This window comes from Lutra lutra, chromosome 3, assembly GCF_902655055.1.
Source record: "Lutra lutra chromosome 3, mLutLut1.2, whole genome shotgun sequence".
In the NCBI taxonomy this organism is placed as follows: Eukaryota; Metazoa; Chordata; class Mammalia; order Carnivora; family Mustelidae; genus Lutra; species Lutra lutra.
Genome location: NC_062280.1, coordinates 88,404,234 through 88,425,018, shown reverse-complemented (window position 1 = coordinate 88,425,018; position 20,785 = coordinate 88,404,234). Strand labels below are relative to the sequence as shown.

The following is a 20,785-nucleotide window of genomic DNA, read 5'->3' as shown; positions in this document are numbered from 1 at the left end:
CGCTACTTCATATACTCTTATCTGGATAAAATGACAAGGCGGAAAAATTCACCACAAAAAAAAGAACAAGAGGCAGTACCAAAGGCTAAGGACATAATCAATACAGACATTGGTAATATGTCAGATCCAGAGTTCAGAATGACGATTCTCAAGGTTCTAGCCAGGCTCGAAAAAGGCATGGAAGATATTAGAGAAACCCTCTCGGGAGATATAAAAGCCCTTTCTGGAGAAATAAAAGAACTAAAATCTAACCAAGTGGAAATCAAAAAAGCTATTAATGAGGTGCAATCAAAAATGGAGGCTCTCACTGCTAGGATAAATGAGGCAGGAGAAAGAATTAGTGATATAGAAGACCAAATGACAGAGAATAAAGAAGCTGAGCAAAAGAGGGACAAACAGCTACTGGACCACGAGGGGAGAATTCGAGAGATAAGTGACACCATAAGACGAAACAACATTAGAATAATTGGGATTCCAGAAGAAGAGGAAACAGAGAGGGGAGCAGAAGGTATATTGGAGAGAATTATTGGAGAGAATTTCCCCAATATGGCAAAGGGAACAAGCATCAAAATCCAGGAAGTTCAGAGAACCCCCCTCAAAATCAATAAGAATAGGTCCACACCCCGTCACCTAATAGTAAAATTTACAAGTCTTAGTGACAAAGAGAAAATCCTGAAAGCAGCCAGGGAAAAGAAGTCTGTAACATACAATGGTAAAAATATTAGATTGGCAGCAGACTTATCCACAGAGACCTGGCAGGCCAGAAAGAGCTGGCATGATATATTCAGAGTACTAAACGAGAAAAACATGCAGCCAAGAATACTATATCCAGCTAGGCTATCATTGAAAATAGAAGGAGAGATTAAAAGCTTCCAGGACAAACAAAAACTGAAAGAATTTGCAAACACCAAACCAGCTCTACAGGAAATATTGAAAGGGGTCCTCTAAGCAAAGAGAGACCCTAAAAGTAGTAGATCAGAAAGGAACAGAGACAATATACAATAACAGTCACCTTACAGGCAATACAATGGCACTAAATTCATATCTCTCAATAGTTACCCTGAATGTTAATGGGCTAAATGCCCCAATCAAAAGACACAGGGTATCAGAATGGATAAAAAAACAAAACCCATATATATGTTGCCTACAAGAAACTCATTTTAAACCCTAAGACACCTCGAGATTTAAAGTGAGGAGGTGGAAAAGAATTTACCATGCTAATGGACATCAGAAGAAAGCAGGAGTGGCAATCCTTATATCAGATCAATTAGATTTTAAGCCAAAGACTATAACAAGAGATGAGGAAGGACACTATATCATACTCAAAGGATCTGTCCAACAAGAAGATCTAACAATTTTAAATATCTATGCCCCTAACGTGGGAGCAGCCAACTATATAAACCAATTAATAACAAAATCAAAGAAACACATCAACAGTAATACAATAATAGCAGGGGACTTTAACACTTCCCTCACTGAAATAGACAGATCATCCAAGCAAAAGATCAACAAGGAAATCAAGGCCTTAAATGACACACTGGACCAGATGGACATCACAGATATATTCAGAACATTTCATCCCAAAGCAACAGAATACACATTCTTCTCTAGTGCACATGGAACATTCTCCAGGATAGATCACATCCTCGGTCCTAAATCAGGTCTAAACTGGTATCAAAAAATTGGGATCATTCCCTGCATATTTTCAGACCACAATGCTCTGAAGCTAGAACTCAATCACAAGAGGAAATTTGGAAAGAACCCAAATACATGGAGACTAAACAGCATCCTTCTAAAGAATGAATGGGTCAACCAGGAAATTAAAGAAGAATTGAAAAAATTCATGGAAACAAATGATAATGAAAACACAACGGTTCAGAATCTGTGGGACACAACAAAGGCAGTCCTGAGAGGAAAATATATAGCAGTACAAGCCTTTCTCAAGAAACAAGAAAGGTCTCAGGTACACAACCTAACCCTACACCTAAAGGAGCTGGAGAAAGAACAAGAAAGAAACCCTAAACCCAGCAGGAGAAGAGAAATCATAAAGATCAGAGCAGAAATCAATGAAATAGAAACCAAAAAAACAATAGAACAAATCAACGAAACTAGGAGCTGGTTCTTTGAAAGAATTAATAAGATTGATAAACCCCTGGCCAGACTTATCAAAAAGAAAAGAGAAAGGACCCACATAAATAAAATCATGAATGAAAGAGGAGAGATCACAACTAACACCAAAGAAGTACAGACAATTATAAGAACATACTATGAGCAACTCTACGCCAACAAATTTGACAATCTGGAAGAAATGGATGCATTCCTAGAGACATATAAACTACCACAACTGAACCAGGAAGAAATAGAAAGCCTGAACAGACCCATAACCAGTAAGGAGATTGAAACAGTCATCAAAAATCTCCAAACAAACAAAAGCTCAGGGCCAGACGGCTTCCCGGGGGAATTCTACCAAACATTTAAAGAAGAACTAATTCCTATTCTCCTGAAACTGTTCCAAAAAATAGAAATGGAAGGAAAACTTCCAAACTCGTTTTATGAGGCCAGCATCACCTTGATCCCAAAACCAGACAAGGATCCCATCAAAAAAGAGAACTACAGACCAATATCCTTGATGAACACAGATGCAAAAATTCTTACCAAAATACTAGCCAATAGGATTCAACAGTACATTAAAAGGATTATTCACCACGACCAAGTGGGATTTATTCCAGGGCTGCAAGGTTGGTTCAACATCCGCAAATCAATCAATGTGATACAACACATTAATAAAAGAAAGAACAAGAACCATATGATACTTTCCATAGATGCTGAAAAAGCATTTGACAAAGTACAGCATCCCTTCCTGATCAAAACTCTTCAAAGTGTAGGGATAGAGGGCACATACCTCAATATTGTCAAAGCCATCTATGAAAAACCCACCGCAAATATCATTCTCAATGGAGAAAAACTGAAAGCTTTTCCGCTAAGGTCAGGAACACGGCAGGGATGTCCATTATCACCACTGCTATTCAACATAGTACTAGAAGTCCTAGCCTCAGCAATCAGACAACAAAAGGAAATTAAAGGCATCCAAATCGGCAAAGAAGAAGTCAAACTATCACTCTTCGCAGATGATATGATACTATATGTGGAAAACCCAAAAGACTCCACTCCAAAACTGCTAGAACTTGTACAGGAATTCAGTCAAGTGTCAGGATATAAAATCAATGCACAGAAATCAGTTGCATTTCTCTACACCAACAACAAGACAGAAGAAAGAGAAATTAAGGATTCAATCCCATTTACAATTGCACCCAAAACCATAAGATACCTCGGAATAAACCTAACCAAAGAGACTAAGAATCTATACTCAGAAAACTATAAAGTACTCCTGAAAGAAATTGAGGAAGACACAAAGAAATGGAAAAATGTTCCATGCTCCTGGATTGGAAGAATAAATATTGTGAAAATGTCTATGCTACCTAAAGCAATCTACACATTTAATGCAATTCCTATCAAAGTACCATCCATTTTTTTCAAAGAAATGGAACAAATAATCCTAAAATTTATATGGAACCAGAAAAGACCTCGAATAGCCAAAGCAATATTGAAAAAGAAAGCCAAAGTTGGTGGCATCACAATTCCGGACTTCAAGCTCTATTACAAAGCTGTCATCATCAAGACAGCATGGTACTGGCACAAAAACAGACACATGGATCAATGGAACAGAATAGAGAGCCCAGAAATGGACCCTCAACTCTATGGTCAACTAATCTTTGACAAAGCAGGAAAGAATGTCCAACGGAACAAAGACAGCCTCTTCAATAAATGGTGTTGGGAAAATTGGACAGCCACATGCAGAAAAATGGAATTGGATCATTTCCTTACACCACACACGAAAATAGACTCAAAGTGGATGAAGGACCTCAATGTGAGAAAGGAATCCATCAAAATCCTTGAGGAACACAGGCAGCAACCTCTTTGACCTCAGCCGCAGCAACATCTTCCTAGGAACATCGCCAAAGGCAAGGGAAGCAAGGGCAAAAATGAACTATTGGGATTTTATCAAGATCAAAAGCTTTTGCACAGCAAAGGAAACAGTTAACAAAACCAAAAGACAACTGACAGAATGGGAGAAGATATTTGCAAACGACATATCAGATAGAGGGCTAGTGTCCAAAATCTATAAAGAACTTAGCAAACTCAACACCCAAAGAACAAATAATCCAATCAAGAAATGGGCAGAGGACATGAACAGACATTTCTGCAAAGAAGACATCCAGATGGCCAACAGACACATGAAAAAGTGCTCCATATCACTCGGCATCAGGGAAATACAAATCAAAACCACCATGAGATATCACCTCACACCAGTCAGAATGGCTAAAATGAACAAGTCAGGAAATGACAGATGCTGGCGAGGATGCGGAGAAAGGGGAACCCTCCTACACTGTTGGTGGGAATGCAAGCTGGTGCAACCACTCTGGAAAACAGCATGGAGGTTCCTCAAAATGTTGAAAATAGAACTACCCTATGACCCAGCAATTGCACTGCTGGGTATTTATCCTAAAGATACAAAAGTAGTGATTCGAAGGGGCACGTGCACCCGAATGTTTATAGCAGCAATGTCTACAATAGCCAAACTATGGAAAGAACCTAGATGTCCATCAACAGATGAATGGATAAAGAAGATGTGGTATATATACACAATGGAATACTATGCAGCCATCAAAAGAAATGAAATCTTGCCATTTGCAATGACGTGGATGGAAATAGAGGGTATCATGCTTAGCGAAATAAGTCAATCAGAGAAAGACAACTATCATATGATCTCCCTGATATGAGGGAGAGAAGATGCAACATGGGGGGTTAAGGGGTAGGAGAAGAGTAAATGAAACAAGATGGGATTGGGAGGGAGACAAACCATAAGTGACTCTTAATCTCACAAAACAAACTGAGGGTTGATGGGGGGAGGAGGGTTGGGAGAGGGGGGTGGGGTTATGGACATTGGGGAGGGTATGTGCTATGGTGAGTGCTGTGAAATGTGTAAACCTGGCGATTCACAGACCTGTACCCCTGGGGATCAAAATATATTATATGTTTTAAAAAAAATAATAAAATTTAAATTAAAATATATATATATATATATATATCTGTGAATGAATCCTGTGAGCCAGAGTCTATGCAAAGCACTGGTGACTCTGCAAACACATAGAGCATGTAGAGACTCCAAATCTGCTTTGAGAAAATACATTCCATATATCATAAATGTAAGTACACAATACAAGGTAGTATAAATCGTGTTTCAAATGAGAAGACTAGGCTAGGATTTCAGAGTGTGTTCTCAGAAGCATTAGTCTGGAGAGATGCCCTTTGAAATAAAAGGATCTTACTCAAATAAGTTTGGGAAATCTTGCGTCCTCCAGGCCTTTGTGATGATTCCCAAGCGCAGATGGGCCTGTCACAGGTTGTAAAAATACACATGAAAGAAACCTGTTTAACTTTGTTTAACCCAACATTGCTAAACCATTTTGATCACAGGCCTTTTTTTCCCCAAATTGCCTATCAACATCCTGAGGAACTGGTATTCCAAAGAACCGATGTTAAAGGAGACACAAAACCAAGAGAGGAAGAAAAGAGTTTGTGGATAAAGTGTGGTCAGAGCTGAGCTATAAAGGAAAGGGGATACTTAGATGAGGGAAGAGGAAGGGCATTCGAGGCAGGAGAGATGTTAAGAAATCCACTTCAAAGTAAATCTCCTGGAACTTGCCTCTTCAAAGATCATTGACCCACTGAACAAATCTTCTAAATATACTTATAAAATTATAATTTTGGTGATCATTAACAAGTTTCTTCTAAAACACTCAAGACACCAATTCATTAAGATTAATGACTTTGTAGAAGTTTTCTTAATTCATTGTCATTATTTTATAAACAACAAAGTTATGCCCAGAGAGACTATAACTTACTCTGTCATCCCGGCCTAATCGATGGCAGAGTGTTCGTTTTCTTTCTCTGGGTCCAGAGTCCTGTTCCATAACGGAGGGAGTTATGGCCTTTGTATCTCTGCAGTAGACCCTTTGGAATTCAAACAAACAAACAAACAAAAAACAACAACAACAATGATTCCTATGCAAGACACAGATTTCAGCACCCAGTGGATATGGAAACAGAATCAAATTAAAGAACAACGCAATCTTGGATTTTAATGAAGCTCATCTTTGTTTCTTTTGCAGATCAAATTTTTGGCTCTCATCTGCACACAGTGTGTGAACGTGAAAATTCCACAGTTCCACGGTTTGTAAAGCAATGCATTGAAGCTGTCGAAAAAAGAGGTGGGTAACTGAATATGCAGCAACTTCCCCCCATTAGCGCACCCTCTAAACAACCAATGCTCAAGTTAACAGTGCCACTTGATTTGTCTGGGAAGCCATGCAATTAAAACTTGACTTTTGTTAATCGGTTAAGAGGATCAAGTTTCTTATTAACTTCAGTTTGTTTTTACAATAGGGACATCAGTAATTCCCACTAATGTTCTTTTTTTTTTTTTTTTTTTAATATTTTGTCTGTCTGACATGCTGTTGATTCAATTGCAAACTTCTTGTTTTCAAGCCAGTGATAAAACATTCATAAAATAGCAGCACTCACAGTGTTAGAACCCTCCTAACATTCATGCTGGTAGATGTTGTGCCAGAACAATTTTTGGTAAGCCCCCAACATTACCCAAGTGAAGCAAATAGCATTCCTACTTGCAAATAGTGATATCCTGTCTTCCATGTGTTTCTGTTCAGTATAGAATATGGCTACCTGGTTCTCCTGGAACAATTAACAGATGCACCTCCAGTGTTAAACAACCTTTGAATCCTATTTTTCAGCATTCTGTTTTTCATGAGAAATTATTTCATCTTACCACAGGGAACAAGACAAAACCCAACTGACTCATCATTTCTTTGCTGGTCTATCTGTGGGGTGTTTTTCCTTCAGACTATGACTTCATTCATTCAAGGTCATTTTCCCTGGAAGATACATACAGTAGATGCAGAATCTCGAAAAATGTATTGTATAAAAATGTGAAGCTTCATCGCCATCTGTTACAAGTTTACAACATATTCCCAGGATCTAGGGGGATATATATCATGTAAAAGATAGAGGTGTTTTCAGAAAAAGAATTGGTGAATCTATTCCCATTTTCAGCTCCCAGTCTCTTAAAACAATAGAACCAAGGGGAAAAAAGTCTTTACCAAGTTATCTACTAGGAAAAAGCCATTTTAATTCTCTCAATGTTACCTGGCTTTATTATAGAAGCATAATAAAAATGGCCTGCAATTTCCAACTCCTGGAAATTCATACTTTAATTATACTGTAAGGACAGCCTTGGGATCCTATTATTCCCATATCAGTAGGAAATGAGAGAATAACAAGAAGGGGACGAGTGGGTAAGGAAAGTAGATAAAGAGAGGTGGCTTTGGGGGAAAGCATATCAACACATCAGAGAGGAGTCGAGAGCTCACAGAGGGCAGAAAACAGTAAAAGCAGAATGAATACAAGGAGAGCTATCTGTGAGGAATGGAATCATTTGTTTAGAGAGAAGTGTGTTTTTATTGCATGTTGCAATCTCATTTAATTTTATAAATTCGTAATTTAGGAATAAATATTATTTAATAAGTACTTAAAGCCAAAATGGATCACTGAGAATGTTATAATGTTATTATTGCCAATAGCTAAATTATCATCATTTCCAGGAAATCTTCACCCACTTACTAATACCCAGCACCGACGGTGTGAGCACTATTATATTAGAGCAAATATCCAAATAGGACTTTGGGGGAGCTGCACATAATAAGACATGTGCACATATAATAAAAGGACTCTGTACCTCTCTATTTATGTACATACCAGAGGCAAAATGAAAACGCTGCTAGATACAGCCTAGTGGTGTGCAGATACTGTAATACTGTAGAGTAGGAAATACCTATAAAAAGAAACTGTATCTCCTGTTCACGGCATTTTGTTGGCGATTTTTAATAAAATAAGACAATGTTTTTGCTGACAGCAGCAATCATATGTGGCATTATATTTCATTGTCCCAATGTTTACTCTTAAAATGAATTTGTAGATCCAGCACTAAACAGGCGCTAATCGCACATATGATTATTAAAATAACTCCTAAGCATTTTAATGAAACTCAAAGACTTTACAATTCCACAAAGCAACTGATAATTCGAAGCACTTTGGCAGTGTCAGCTTAAAGGAACTCTATGGAAATATTCAATAAAAACTCAGAGGCACGAGATAAACCTCTCCCATCATGGCAAGATTTACAAATGTGTACTTTTGATTATATTTTTCTATGATCATTTTGCTGGATTAATATTCTTACATTTATACGCCAATTCTATTTACCCAAAGTGTTGTTTTTACTAAATTCTGGCAGAAAGCACCTTAGGACAGAAATAATTTATGTGAATCTAAGTCCAATGTTTATGCAGGCTTCCGATGACATTTTGTGCCGGGGTTGGTATTAGGAGGTAGCATATAAAGGTGCCAAGTCTCTCAGCACGGCTGGGACTCAGCATATCTAGAGCCCTCCTTCTAATGGCCAGATCCTCCTCCAGCCAAGATACTCAACTGCAGAGTCATGGGAAATGCTTATGGACCAGTTATGGGAAAGGCATGTTTAATGAAAAGTGTGTGTTTACTCTCAACAGTCTTAGGGAAATGGCCTCAAAACTCACTATAGCAGGACACCAGGTGTTATAGAAAGATTTGTTTCCTTTCTCTCTTTTCCTCTTAAGATTATTTCCCCCACCTTTACAAAAGAATCATCTGTAAATTATAATCGTATTTTTTTAATGCTTCTCACATGCTTGATTTTAAATGAAACAGTATCAGGAAGGCAGATCTCACCATTGATTCATAGATTCATTGATTGATTGGTTGATTGACTCATTCATTCATTCAGTTATTTGTCTTACTTGCTTGCAATTGACAGACCAAATTGTTCATGCTCCTGTAGTCTACCAGGGAAAATCTACCTAGTGCTTGGCATAGTTGCATTCTTTAATCAACCCTAGTAAAGTGATATTAGTCACATTTTAAATTTTACATCTCACAGACATGCCTAGAAGAAAATCTATTAGTGAGCCGAATGTAAACCAATTTAGCAAATCACTTGTTTAGCGTGTTTCCTTATCTTGATTTGGTTTCCTTTATTCCCTTAAACCACCAGAGCATTCTCCCCTTCACCGACTATTATAACCAGATTAAAGTTATTTCTGTGGTTTCTGACCTTGTCTGCTCAGCCTAGAGAACATACACAGAGCTTGGAGGGAAACTATAAAGGAGCATGTTAGTCTTTAAAGCTCTTCCAAGGGGTTCGTTCACGCTCGTGTTGCCTTTACAGTTGTAGAGCGTGAGTAACGTAAGCAGCCAAAGGAAAACTCGGTTTACGTTTTTTCTTCCAAAGCAGTTTCCATGCAAATATCGAGTCATTGTTCAGCTAATGCTCAATACATATGATAAAATGACCCAAAGCCTGAGGTCATCCAGTACTTTTCTTTGAGGTCCAACGCAGCAAGCATGCAGAAGGAAGCATTGTGACATACTGGGAGTATGCAGACCTAAGCAGAGAAGTCCACCTTTCACTACTTTGTAGAAGACTTTGTGTAGCTTAGGATGACCCCAAAGTGTATAGAAATTGCTTACTTAAGAGTAAGGTGAGGTGTATTGCTCAGAAGACAAGGGCTTAAGAGATGTGACTTCATGTATATAGTCTACCCTTGGTGCAGTTGATATTAAGAACTTCACCTGTAGTTCCCTTCATGTAAAGCGTGTAACTGGCTGACTACTCTGGGAAGATGTGTCTCTGGGGAAGAGCCCCCACACAGTACCTAGCATACTGGAAGCACTCAGTAAATCCTGGGTGAATATGTAACACATACGAAGAGTTTGTTGTATCCAGCAACAAGTAGGTCTCTAGTGCCTACCCATGTGTCAGTTTCCACACTACCAATTGAGTATCTAGAGGAAATAAACATTAAGCAAAAGGACAATTCACTGAGTACCAAACGATGATGAGTGTTATGAAAGAAAAGAACAGGTACTAGAAGAGGAAATAAACCTTATAATATTCTTTTTTTTTTTTAAGGTAAAGGAAGTTTGTTTGCTTAAACAATCACATAATAGCGAGTGGGGGGAAAAGGAGAAAGGGCACAAAATTGCAGTTATATAGGATGAATGAATCGAGATATCTAATGTACAGGCATGATGACTATAGTTATTCTAAGACAGTGGATTGCAGGTGCTCTCATCACACACACACACACAAATTAGTAGATATGGGAAGAGATGATAGGTAATTAGCTTGACTGTAATAATCACAGCAAATCATCATGTATATCCAATACACTAAATATATTATGAAATATTACTTAATACTAAATATGCAATTAAATATATTTTAAATGGCATGATCAACCCTGAATAATAAACATATATTTGTCTGGCTTCAGCCTTCTGCTGAGAGCAGAAGTTTAATTTTACCTTATTTCCCAGGTTATTTTCCTCACATAGCCTACCAATGCAATATAAGGAGTCATTTCACGTGAGATATCTGAAAGACAGTCCTTTTCCACACAACAATACCAAACTTTACCAAAGATTTCTTTCATACGTAATGGAGTTAACTAAATGAATAAGTATATTTCTATTCTAAATATATTTTTAATGTACCTAATATATGTTTGTCTATAAGGGAATAGGACTCTTTAAAAAGGTTAATTTCGTTTGGACAGGCATTCATCCTTTGGAATATGGTTTAACAACACATTCTTCTTCCATGAGCCTCAGTCCTAGTCAGTATGCCCACGGACTATTTACCAGCATTAAAATGACACCTGGAGATCGGTCACAAATGATGTGAATGTACTTAACACTGCCGAACTATACATTTAAAAATGGCTAAGATGGTAAACTTTATATTATGTGGGATTTTTTTAACCACAATTAAAAGTAAATGGTATCGTGTCTTGCAAATTTGATGATTCCAGCTATAAGCTACTCTTGGCAGATGCTAATCAACAAGTTTGTCCTCTTTCTTGCTTCTGGAACTCAAAATACTATGACAAGAATGATACACAAAGTTACATTTTTGACTTGGTGCCCAAAAGCCACCCTGGGATCCATAACCTTGCTTTAAAGATTTAAGAAAGACCTTTAGTCTACTTCTGAGAAGGTCCTTAGCCTCGAAAACTTTATCTCTCAACTTGACTTCTTAGCAGCTGTTATATTTTTTTTGCTGTCGTTTGTTTGACAGGATCCAGTTATAGGTTCCGATGTCTGTTTAAAGAAACAAGGAGGCTGTTGGCTTTAAAATTCCCTCATTGCTTGTGTGATCAGCATTTTCCCAGGCTTTTCTACATAGTTTGCCAAGCAAAGGGACTGACCTTTTGTAGCAAACACTTTTTCATTTCAAAATGCTCACTTTGATTTTTGTCCCATTTTATGCTCATTCCAAACTGTTTACAACCCACTAAAAATGACTGTGAATTATATGTTTGTGTAATGGATTCCTTTTGTGGTCGGAGTGGAATGTTTACTTTGAACAATTAGTTATCTTTGGGTAGATTATAGCGACTTGGAAAAAGAATGGCTAAAATTATTATTATACCTTAACTATTTCTTTTTGGTAATTCCTCTGCTACTACATGAAGTTTGAGAGAATGTCACAACAGGCCCATGGCATTGTTAATGAAATATATTTCTCCAATGGGGGAATATTTAGACATAATTGTTAATATTATACGAAGGTATAGTTATATACTAACCTAGGGGTACACTTATCTGACTCCCCAAAATTCAGAACATCAAATATACATAAAACCATGGATCTTTAAATATATAAACTAAATCCATGGGTATTTATGTTATATATATGTCAGATTTGCATATTAGGTAAGGTATGCACATGTATGTATTTATTATATTATTTATTATATTATATACATATTATACATACATGCTGTATTATAGCATAGCTATTATGCTAAGACATACCAAGCATTATACTTATGAATATAACTTCCCTGATTCTCGATTCAGTGCACCAGTCTGTCTCTTGAGATCCTAGCAAGTGCTCACTTGCAAAAATAAAACTTTACAAAGTCTTTTCCCAGTGCCTGAGAATCCAGACCCCTAAGGTACAGATCAAATTGCCTTCACTAGACAAGCTTTGCTCCCAGTTCTGTTAATTCTGTGCTGTTCATTCTTTCCCACTTTGGGATAATCTATTATGGTTGGATCCAGGCACGCATGAAAGGCTGATACTTCCATGAGGAATGTGCAATTTGTACTGTTTAGTTTGTGACGAGATTCTTGAAAACTTTTATGATTCTATCTTGTTCCAGAGAGACTTCTGCTTGCTAGTTTTATAAGCAGTGAGTGAAAAAAAAGTAACAAAAACAAAACAAACTGATAAAAATTACATGCTCCCAAAAAAAAAAAAAAATTCAAGAACTCAAGATAAGCACTTTTTCTTTTTCCCCAGAGAATATTTGTGGACTGGACAAAAATGTTTCTGAGGAGGGCACTGACCTATGTGTTGCTTTTTTTTTTTTTTTAAGTGCTTGCTTTTCATGCCTAAAGTTAGGCATCCACAGTTAGGCAATTACTAAAGAACCGATCCTCAAAGAAGCTCTGTGCAAGTTTGCCGCAAATTCTCCTTAGGTTTTCTTTCTGAGTTAAAATTAAGTCCAGTTTTATGTTTTGGGGTTTTGTTCCGTTTTGTTTTGTTTTGGTGCAATCCCAGCGACAGCCACCTTCCTGTCAGCCATAATGTTGTGCTGGGTCCAAGTTGGAATTGGCTCTTTGGGGTAATCGTGCTGGGGCCTCTGTGTTTGTAAGAAAGCCACATTCAGGGCTAGAGGGGAAGACAAAAATCAAAAAAGAGTAAACAGGAAGCGGCAAGAGTAAACAGGAAGTAGCCAGCAAGAGTATAAAAGAGACACTGGGAAAAGACAACCAGAAGAAATCAGAGATGACAAGGTGGAGAGAGAGAAAAAAGCAGCATTTTGCAATTAAGAAAACAAATGTGCATAAAAGGGCACTCCTGTGAGGTCCCTTCATGAAGAGAAGACGGTGACGGAGCCAGTTACCAAGTCAATTATAGTTACCCGAGACCTGCTTCTTTGTTTCAGAGAAAGGTGTTCCCACTGGAGAAAATTCTTTTAAGTTTGATCTGGCGGTGAATGGCAAGCTTACCTTGAATGTTCACAAATTCTGTGTATACACATGGTTAGGAGTCAACTCACTGTACTTATTAGTGACATTTCGTGGATTTTATCTACATCGAGCAGTACACAATAGTCTTATTATCAGAAAGAGAGTTTAAACATAACAGAAGTTAATGGAGGAATAAATGTGCAGTTCAATAACCAGCAAGGCTATCTAACGTATCCAGCAATGTGGCTCTGGTCAAATCGGTCTGTGGATATTCCCACACTTTTGCTTCCAGAATGCATGAAAATAAATAATATCTCTTCCCAGATAAAGCCTGAGTCTAATTTCCAACCTCCACCCCCCGTTCCACCCACATGTTAAAGTTTAGGTTCTTACCATACTTTCCCTTTGAGTCAGTTGGAGGGAAACAGAGCCAAAATTAATGCCCTAGGAAATTAGTCTCTTATTGTGTGAATGGAGGATTTAAATAATGCAACACCTCCTCATGTCAAGATGTAATAGTCCAAAATATCGTATAGTGGTGTCATTTATATGATGAGAGTTCTGGGTCTGGGAGTTTTTCTATTATAAGCCCCCATATTCAGAAGTTAATAGTTCAACCATAAAAATAATCTTGGCTGAAAGTTGGCAGGATGTTTTAGCCTGGAAGCAAATGTTTACAAAATTTGAAAAAAAAATCACATGCTTTTGGAAAGCTTTCAGGTTTTCAATAAAAAGGCGCAAAAAATAATAAGGCAGACAGAGATTTTTTTCAAATATGTGTTGCACTGGGATTCAAAAATGGATTTGTAGTCTTTAAACAGAATTTTAAAAAATTCTTGTTGCATAATGTGAACCAACTGATTAAAAAAAATAATCAAAAAAATGATCAAGCTCTCACAGAGCATCACTTTGTTTTGTGAAATAATCTGTTGTTTATCGGTTGAATGAGAATCTATACATTATATTTTTATAAACATTTCTCTAGAGATTAAAAATTTGTGATAATTAAGAAATTTTTAATTAATTCAGAAAGCTCTGAAGGAGAACAAAATATTATACTCTTTTGTGGTTTCCTAATAAATAATGTTCCGTTTTAAAATGTCTAGGAATTTCTTTTTCCAAGGAATTTTCACACTTTCAAGTGAAGTGTGCCAATTTAAGCACCAATCATTGATCTACATATATATTAAAAAAGACATACAGATTCCAGAAGTAGTTCAGTAGGTCCATACAATTGAACATGGCATATTTTCCTCTATAGAATGTTTTAGAGTAATTGACTCATTCCCCTGAAAAGATACAGGTCTTACAGATTCTTCTAAATTCTGTGAAAGGTTATCTTACAGTCTGTGGAATTAGAAGTGTGTGTTTCTTGGGTTCAAGTAATCTCTTCTTTGTTAGTTTTCCACCTTTTTGCCGAATTTTGTAATTTTCTAGCCACCTCCTATTTTTAGTGCAGGCAACAACAACAACAAAAAATTAGGAACCGGACACTTTAAGAGGAAAAACTGAGAAACCAAAATAGCTCTAAAATGATATTGCTGGAAGAGTTCTTGAGCTTATAGTAGATTGCAGACCCAAAATGTAAAATCACACAATTTTTAATTTAATAATAAGAATGTCCTGAGTTTTAGAGTGAAAGCACAGCTTATAGAAAAAAACTATTTAAAATATTACCCTCACTCCATCCTGTGTTACTTCCTATAGAGAGCGTGGATTTATTTTTAACTTTTCATAGTACCTGGCACATAACGGATTCTCAATAAACGAATGAATGGATAAATTACCTTCAACATTGCCTAAATCTTTGTGGAAAGTTGCACATCATTGTTACAGCTGCATATGGTTGAAGCTTAAAAAAAAAAAAGAAAGAAAGAAAAAGAAAGAAATCAATGACCAACAGTTGATTGAAGGCAACTGTATGATTTGCATGGTTTCCCAATCTGTTTTCTAAACATGTAAACCATTCTGATAACAGTGTATTATGTTGTTCTAAACGATATTCTTTTCTATCTCTACCCAGCTACACCAAACATTTGAACGTATGTTTCCTTAAAGATTTTATGTTCATCAGTTTTGGGGGACTACATTTAAGTACACCATGCAGCAGCTAATAGAATACCCATTCTCTACTCGTTTCATCAGAGGAAGTCATATCCCATTAAACATTGTTTCAGCACCAATAGCCTGCTGTTTTTAATCAAGTAATTGAATGGCAACTATGACTTACAAGTGACATGCCTCAGAATAGTCAGGAGTAGGCGTGGGTCTCAAAACCACACAGAAAGTAGAGCACCGTAACTTTTCCTCTAATTCAGACTTGGACTAACATGCTGCCTCTGCTCCGTGTTAGTTTACTTCCTGTGAACATCTCACCTTCTTGGTTCAGTGTTTATTTTTTACATAAACCTGAGGAAAGTTGTATCTTGATGATAATCTCTTGAGTTGAAAGAGTCTGTTAAAGAATTTGAAATAAGATAGATAGATAGATATACATACGTATATATTTTAGTCAACTACACAGACTTATCAGTTGAAAGCTAATGAAGACAGGCTACCAATACTCTAAAATCTAAATGATTTTTGCGATTGGATATTGATTTCATTTTCTCCAAATTTACTTCATGACAGAAAAGTTAAACTCTGCTGACATCACGAAAAGCTCTCTAAAGACTTTGAATATGTAAGTGCCATTAAAATAGGACTCTTATCTTTCTTGTCTTTCAAGTGAAGGTCTTCTTGTTATGTTTTGCATTTTTACTGTTTGGGCTAACTTAACTCTTTAGTGTCCCCATAGGGCAGTAGAACACCTAGCAGACAGTATTGTAATCACTATAGTAAGGTTTCTTTCCTTTCATCTTAAAGATCAGCAGTTGGCCTCTATTTGAAATTGCATGGCATAATATTGGAGTCCATGTGCTTAGCCCAGAGTTTGACAGCATAAGAAATGTGTGTTTTCCTCTGGATTTAATTCCTGACTCCAGGATTTCTCTAGCCATTCTTTCAGTGTAATGTCAATGATACCAAAACCTTCAATGATTTCTTCAATGACTTCAAAGTTCCTATTTCAGAATGACTTCTCAAGCTATGTCTTATTCTCAGAGATGAGATCTAAGAACAGGCCTTCTTGAATTTTCCTCCAGCATCTCAAACTCAACTTCTTCAAACTGCATTTATGACTTTCCCTAACAAACTTATTCATCCTTCTTTATTCCTTAACTGAGTCAATGGCATCATGGCCTGTTTTCCCCATTCTTTTCTTTCTTTTTTTCCCCCCTCCATTCTTCTAAGAAAAGATACGTTGGATATTTTCTACTGTTCTCTCTACTTACACAGAGCATTATTCACCAAGTCTAATAATCTCTCCTTTCTTGCTATCTCTTGAATTTGATTCTTCCTTTCATATGCTATGGGCTTGATTAGAACCCTGTAATTTCTTTTGAGAAAAACCTCCTAATTAATATCATTGTCTTTGTTCTGTTTTCTATCCAGGCCACCTTTTTAATCATGACAACATTATACCTCTTGAACACGAATAGAATTATGTTATGCCTTCTTCAAATATCTCTCCAATGGTTTCTTTTTTCCATCAGTATAAACAAAATTCCATCCTAATTATCCCCATAAACATATGACCTCTGTCTACTGTCCATTTCATATTCTCATAAGCTGCTTCCTATGTTCCGGGAATATCAACCATCAAGTTTTTCCGAAGGTTGATATTTTCCCATGGGTTGTCCTTTCTCTCTAAGAACCATCTCTTTGCCCATCCATCTGCCAAATTCATATTCATCCTCTTGTACATAGCACAGGAGTACCCTTCGTCAAGGAATATTCTCTGATTTATATCCTCAACCACCCCTCTATGGTCTCTTGAAAATTATTAGGATTGCTCTGTGCAGTGTTCCAATGACAGCTTTGCTGTCCTCAGTATAGCACTTATTGCATGGGGCTGTGATGGCTGGTGTCTTTACCTGTTTTTCTATCTAAAGTATGAGTCCAAGAGTCTAGGGATTGTGTCTGGTTCATTTCTGTCTCATCAGTGCTTAGCATACCAAAGCTGGCGTATGGTACAGGCTCAATTCACGATATATTATTAAATGGATGAATAGACAGATATTATCCAAAATTCCTTTTCATCCATCTATCCATGCATCTATCCTTAGGGAATCAAATCCTGTAGGCTGAAGATTCATTGAATTGATAGGGGAGATAATGATTAGATAACACTTGAAGCATAATTTGAAGTCATATTATCCAGAAGGAAGAGAAACTACCTTAAAAGTGAAAGTAAGGATTTTTTTTATTGTTTGCAGCATGGCCAATATGTATCTACACTCATATCAATATCTATATCCATATCTATATCTATGTGACACACCATATTAGTAATAGTCTACAATAGGATAAGATAAGACAGAAATAGAACAATGACTCTGGTTTCAGGACAGGTTTTAGACAAAACAGTCTTTCTTATCCTTCATAGGGTGAAACCAGTCTCTTAACACATAGTGTTAAATTATTTCATGAACCTGAACCATGAGGGATTCAACTAACTATAGCCAAATTTGATGCTTTTGAGATCTAACAGTATCATAAGAGTAGGACTATCGTCTTTCTGGTTCAGAAAATTAGGTTCTTTTATATGTAACCCTCTGGGCATCGTCCCTACTTCCCTGTAAGTTTGTGTATAATTTTTCCCATTATCACCCCCTAGGTCTCTTTCACCATCACCACTTTCCAGGCAACTACTGTCCACTGAATAGCCATGTTTCTGATTATCTTTTCCCAAATGTATTAGCTTGCATTATTTAAGGCTAAATCTCTTTTTATTATTTCCTGCTCATATTTCTAAACTCCTTAAGTCCATTTGTATGATTCTTTTGTCTTCACAGATGTCCACAGTTCCTCCCAATTTAGTATCATCAGCAAATTTAATTAATGCTCTGTTTACCTCTCTTTCTAATGAAACCAGTCCCCTGTTTCATTTCATCATACAAAGTAAAAATATATTGGCAATAAAACACTCCGAAGAAATGTTCTCTCACCGTAGGAGGGGAAGTTCAGGATACAGCAAAGAACCGTGTGGTGAGGAGTGGACAGGGCAGTGGGGTGGTGAGCTAGTTTGCTATTGCCCTAAAGCAAAACCTTTTTCACAGCAACCACATTTGGCAGATTGCTGGGTTGGTGCTGGTGTGTGTGTGTGTGCGCGTGTGTGTATGTTCTGAAAGGTAACTATATTACCCTAACTGAGGGCTTTTTACTAAAGATATATTTATTGATACATGAAAAGCATATTTAAAACTATATATACAAATACAAGTGCAAGCTGATAACATTTAATCCATACTGAAGCTACAAACCTAGATATGGATACACATATCTGAATATATACAGACTCACAACCATTTTCCTTTGTCTTTGTCTAACATTCACTACTGTCTAAATTTTTATCTTAGTTTTTAATTTGATAAATGGTTTACATCCAAATTACCCATTGGGTTTAAATCAGATTCCTTTTAAAGTTAGACTTATAGAATAAAGAGAATTTTTATTCAGTTGTATTCAATAGACAAATGTCAGTAAAAGAAATATTTTAACCTCTAGAATTTATAGGCTAGAAAGGTGAGCTTCATCACAGGAAGAGGTTTTACTTGTCAACACTGAAGTGAGCAAGTTTATGTTGAATGAATTACACCATTAGTCTTTAAAGATGTGGCCATACGGATACGGGTGATTTACATAAGAAAAACAAAGATGACATTTAGTAAAAACCCACTATGTGCCACACACAATGCTAGTACTTTCCAACATGAGCCAATACTATACACTTAAAACCCATGTTACTTACTACCTGATATTCCATAGACTATTCCAAACTCCAGTAAAATTTCAGAAGTATTTGCCATGTTGCTCATGAAAAGCTAATCTTTGAAATATGGATCAATTAGTATAAATCTATTGACTTGACTCTAGAGGGAAGAAAAAAAAACAAACCTTTCAGGTTTATGCTCTGATTAGGACGGACAGATGGTAGACCAACATCTCTATTGGTATGTATAGAAGGCAATGCACGCTCTCAAGTGTTGAGACGAAGGCTGATATATACTTTACATATAGCACAAGGTCACCAAAGATGTTATCACCAAGAGATGATGGTAACAAAATAGTGACTGGGAATACTGTTAAGTAGTCACAGCCTCATATTGTTTTTCTAGTGAGAAAAATCTGATGCATAATGCATTCTTATGCGAGAATTTTCTCAGATGCCAGGACTTTACAGGCATAACTTTCATAAGCTTTAATGGGAGTTTCCTGCCAGCACCTGTTACAGTATGGAGTTCTTACTTTTCACACATAATCCAAGACTGGCTTGGAACACTGACTTGGAAAAACTAATATAGTGAAACCTTCTTATAATGTTTCCTCACATATAATGTTCATCTTTTAATTCTTGGTCTGATATATGTATGTACATGTTTTCCTTTCAAATTCTTTTCCCACCAGAAAGGCTTTTTTTTTCACAAGCTTTTTATGGGTAAGAACAGAATATATATTTTAACTGGGTAAAATACTAGAAAAGATACATAAGGGGGAAATTTATTAGGATAGAAGTTAAACTAATGTTAAAAATCAATTCTTCCTAGCCGGAAATAGTTCTAGAAACACTTTGGATTCCCAAGTAGCTGGTAGAAACAATTAGAGTGCCGTGTGCAAAAAACAATCACCATAGATCCAAAACAAAGATCACATGTCAAAATAATATAGTTTGGCCATATTTTCCTGTGTCTTTACAGAATGAAATATGGGAAACTCTAATATTTAAAATAATATTGCATTTAACCCTGTAGATAAATCAGTAGGGTAATATTTTGTATAAAGGAGAGTTAAAAAGAACTCTCAAAATTTCCTATTTTTATAATTAACTGCCACAACCTGTATTACCAAAACAAAGAAAAAATTATTATATCTGTTGCACTAAAACTGTTGGAGATGGCAAAGATATACCATTTTATGAACAATAACTTTCCTTTAAAGGTATTTGAAGTCTCCTCTTGTTTACTATTTCTAACATTCATGCCATATAAGAATGAAAACACAACTTTCTACTCAAAATCCTGAATCATTTATTGTCTTTGTCCTATTTGACAGCATGGTGGGCAGAGGAAATGGTTTTTATTGTTAAACATTTTCAAATAGTGAATAGAGTTCCATATTTATAACAGGATATTATAGTTAATGTTGATAGGTTGAGTTAAAGTTGGAAGGAGACTGAAATCCTGAAACCATAAAGAGACAATTACAAACCTGTGAGTGAAATTTGTCACATGGGAAAAACATGGGTAGAAACAAGGACAACTTCAGGACAGATCAGGATGTATTTTGGGTTCTCATTTGCTCCCTTCTTTTTCTTTGCTAGATTGTTACATTACTCTATAATGTCCCCTCGAGCACTGTGTCTGACCTCCAACACACTCCTCCTGGCAAACCTGCCTCAGGAATATCATTTAGACCTTAACCTGAAGTTCGGACATCCTTAAAACTCTTTCGAGTGTTACCTTGAGTAGGT

At 36.5% G+C, this 20,785-nt stretch overlaps 1 protein-coding gene across 1 annotated transcript in view; it reads left to right on the top strand.

The window, feature by feature from the left end:
- ARHGAP15 (Rho GTPase activating protein 15) overlaps nucleotides 1-20,785 on the top strand; it is a 609,293-nt gene that overhangs the window by 379,838 nt on the left and 208,670 nt on the right. Inside the window, exon 10 of the mRNA XM_047722466.1 lies at nucleotides 6,234-6,332. Within this exon, the coding sequence (XP_047578422.1) occupies nucleotides 6,234-6,332 (99 nt within the window). The remainder of the gene's footprint in view (nucleotides 1-6,233; nucleotides 6,333-20,785) is intronic.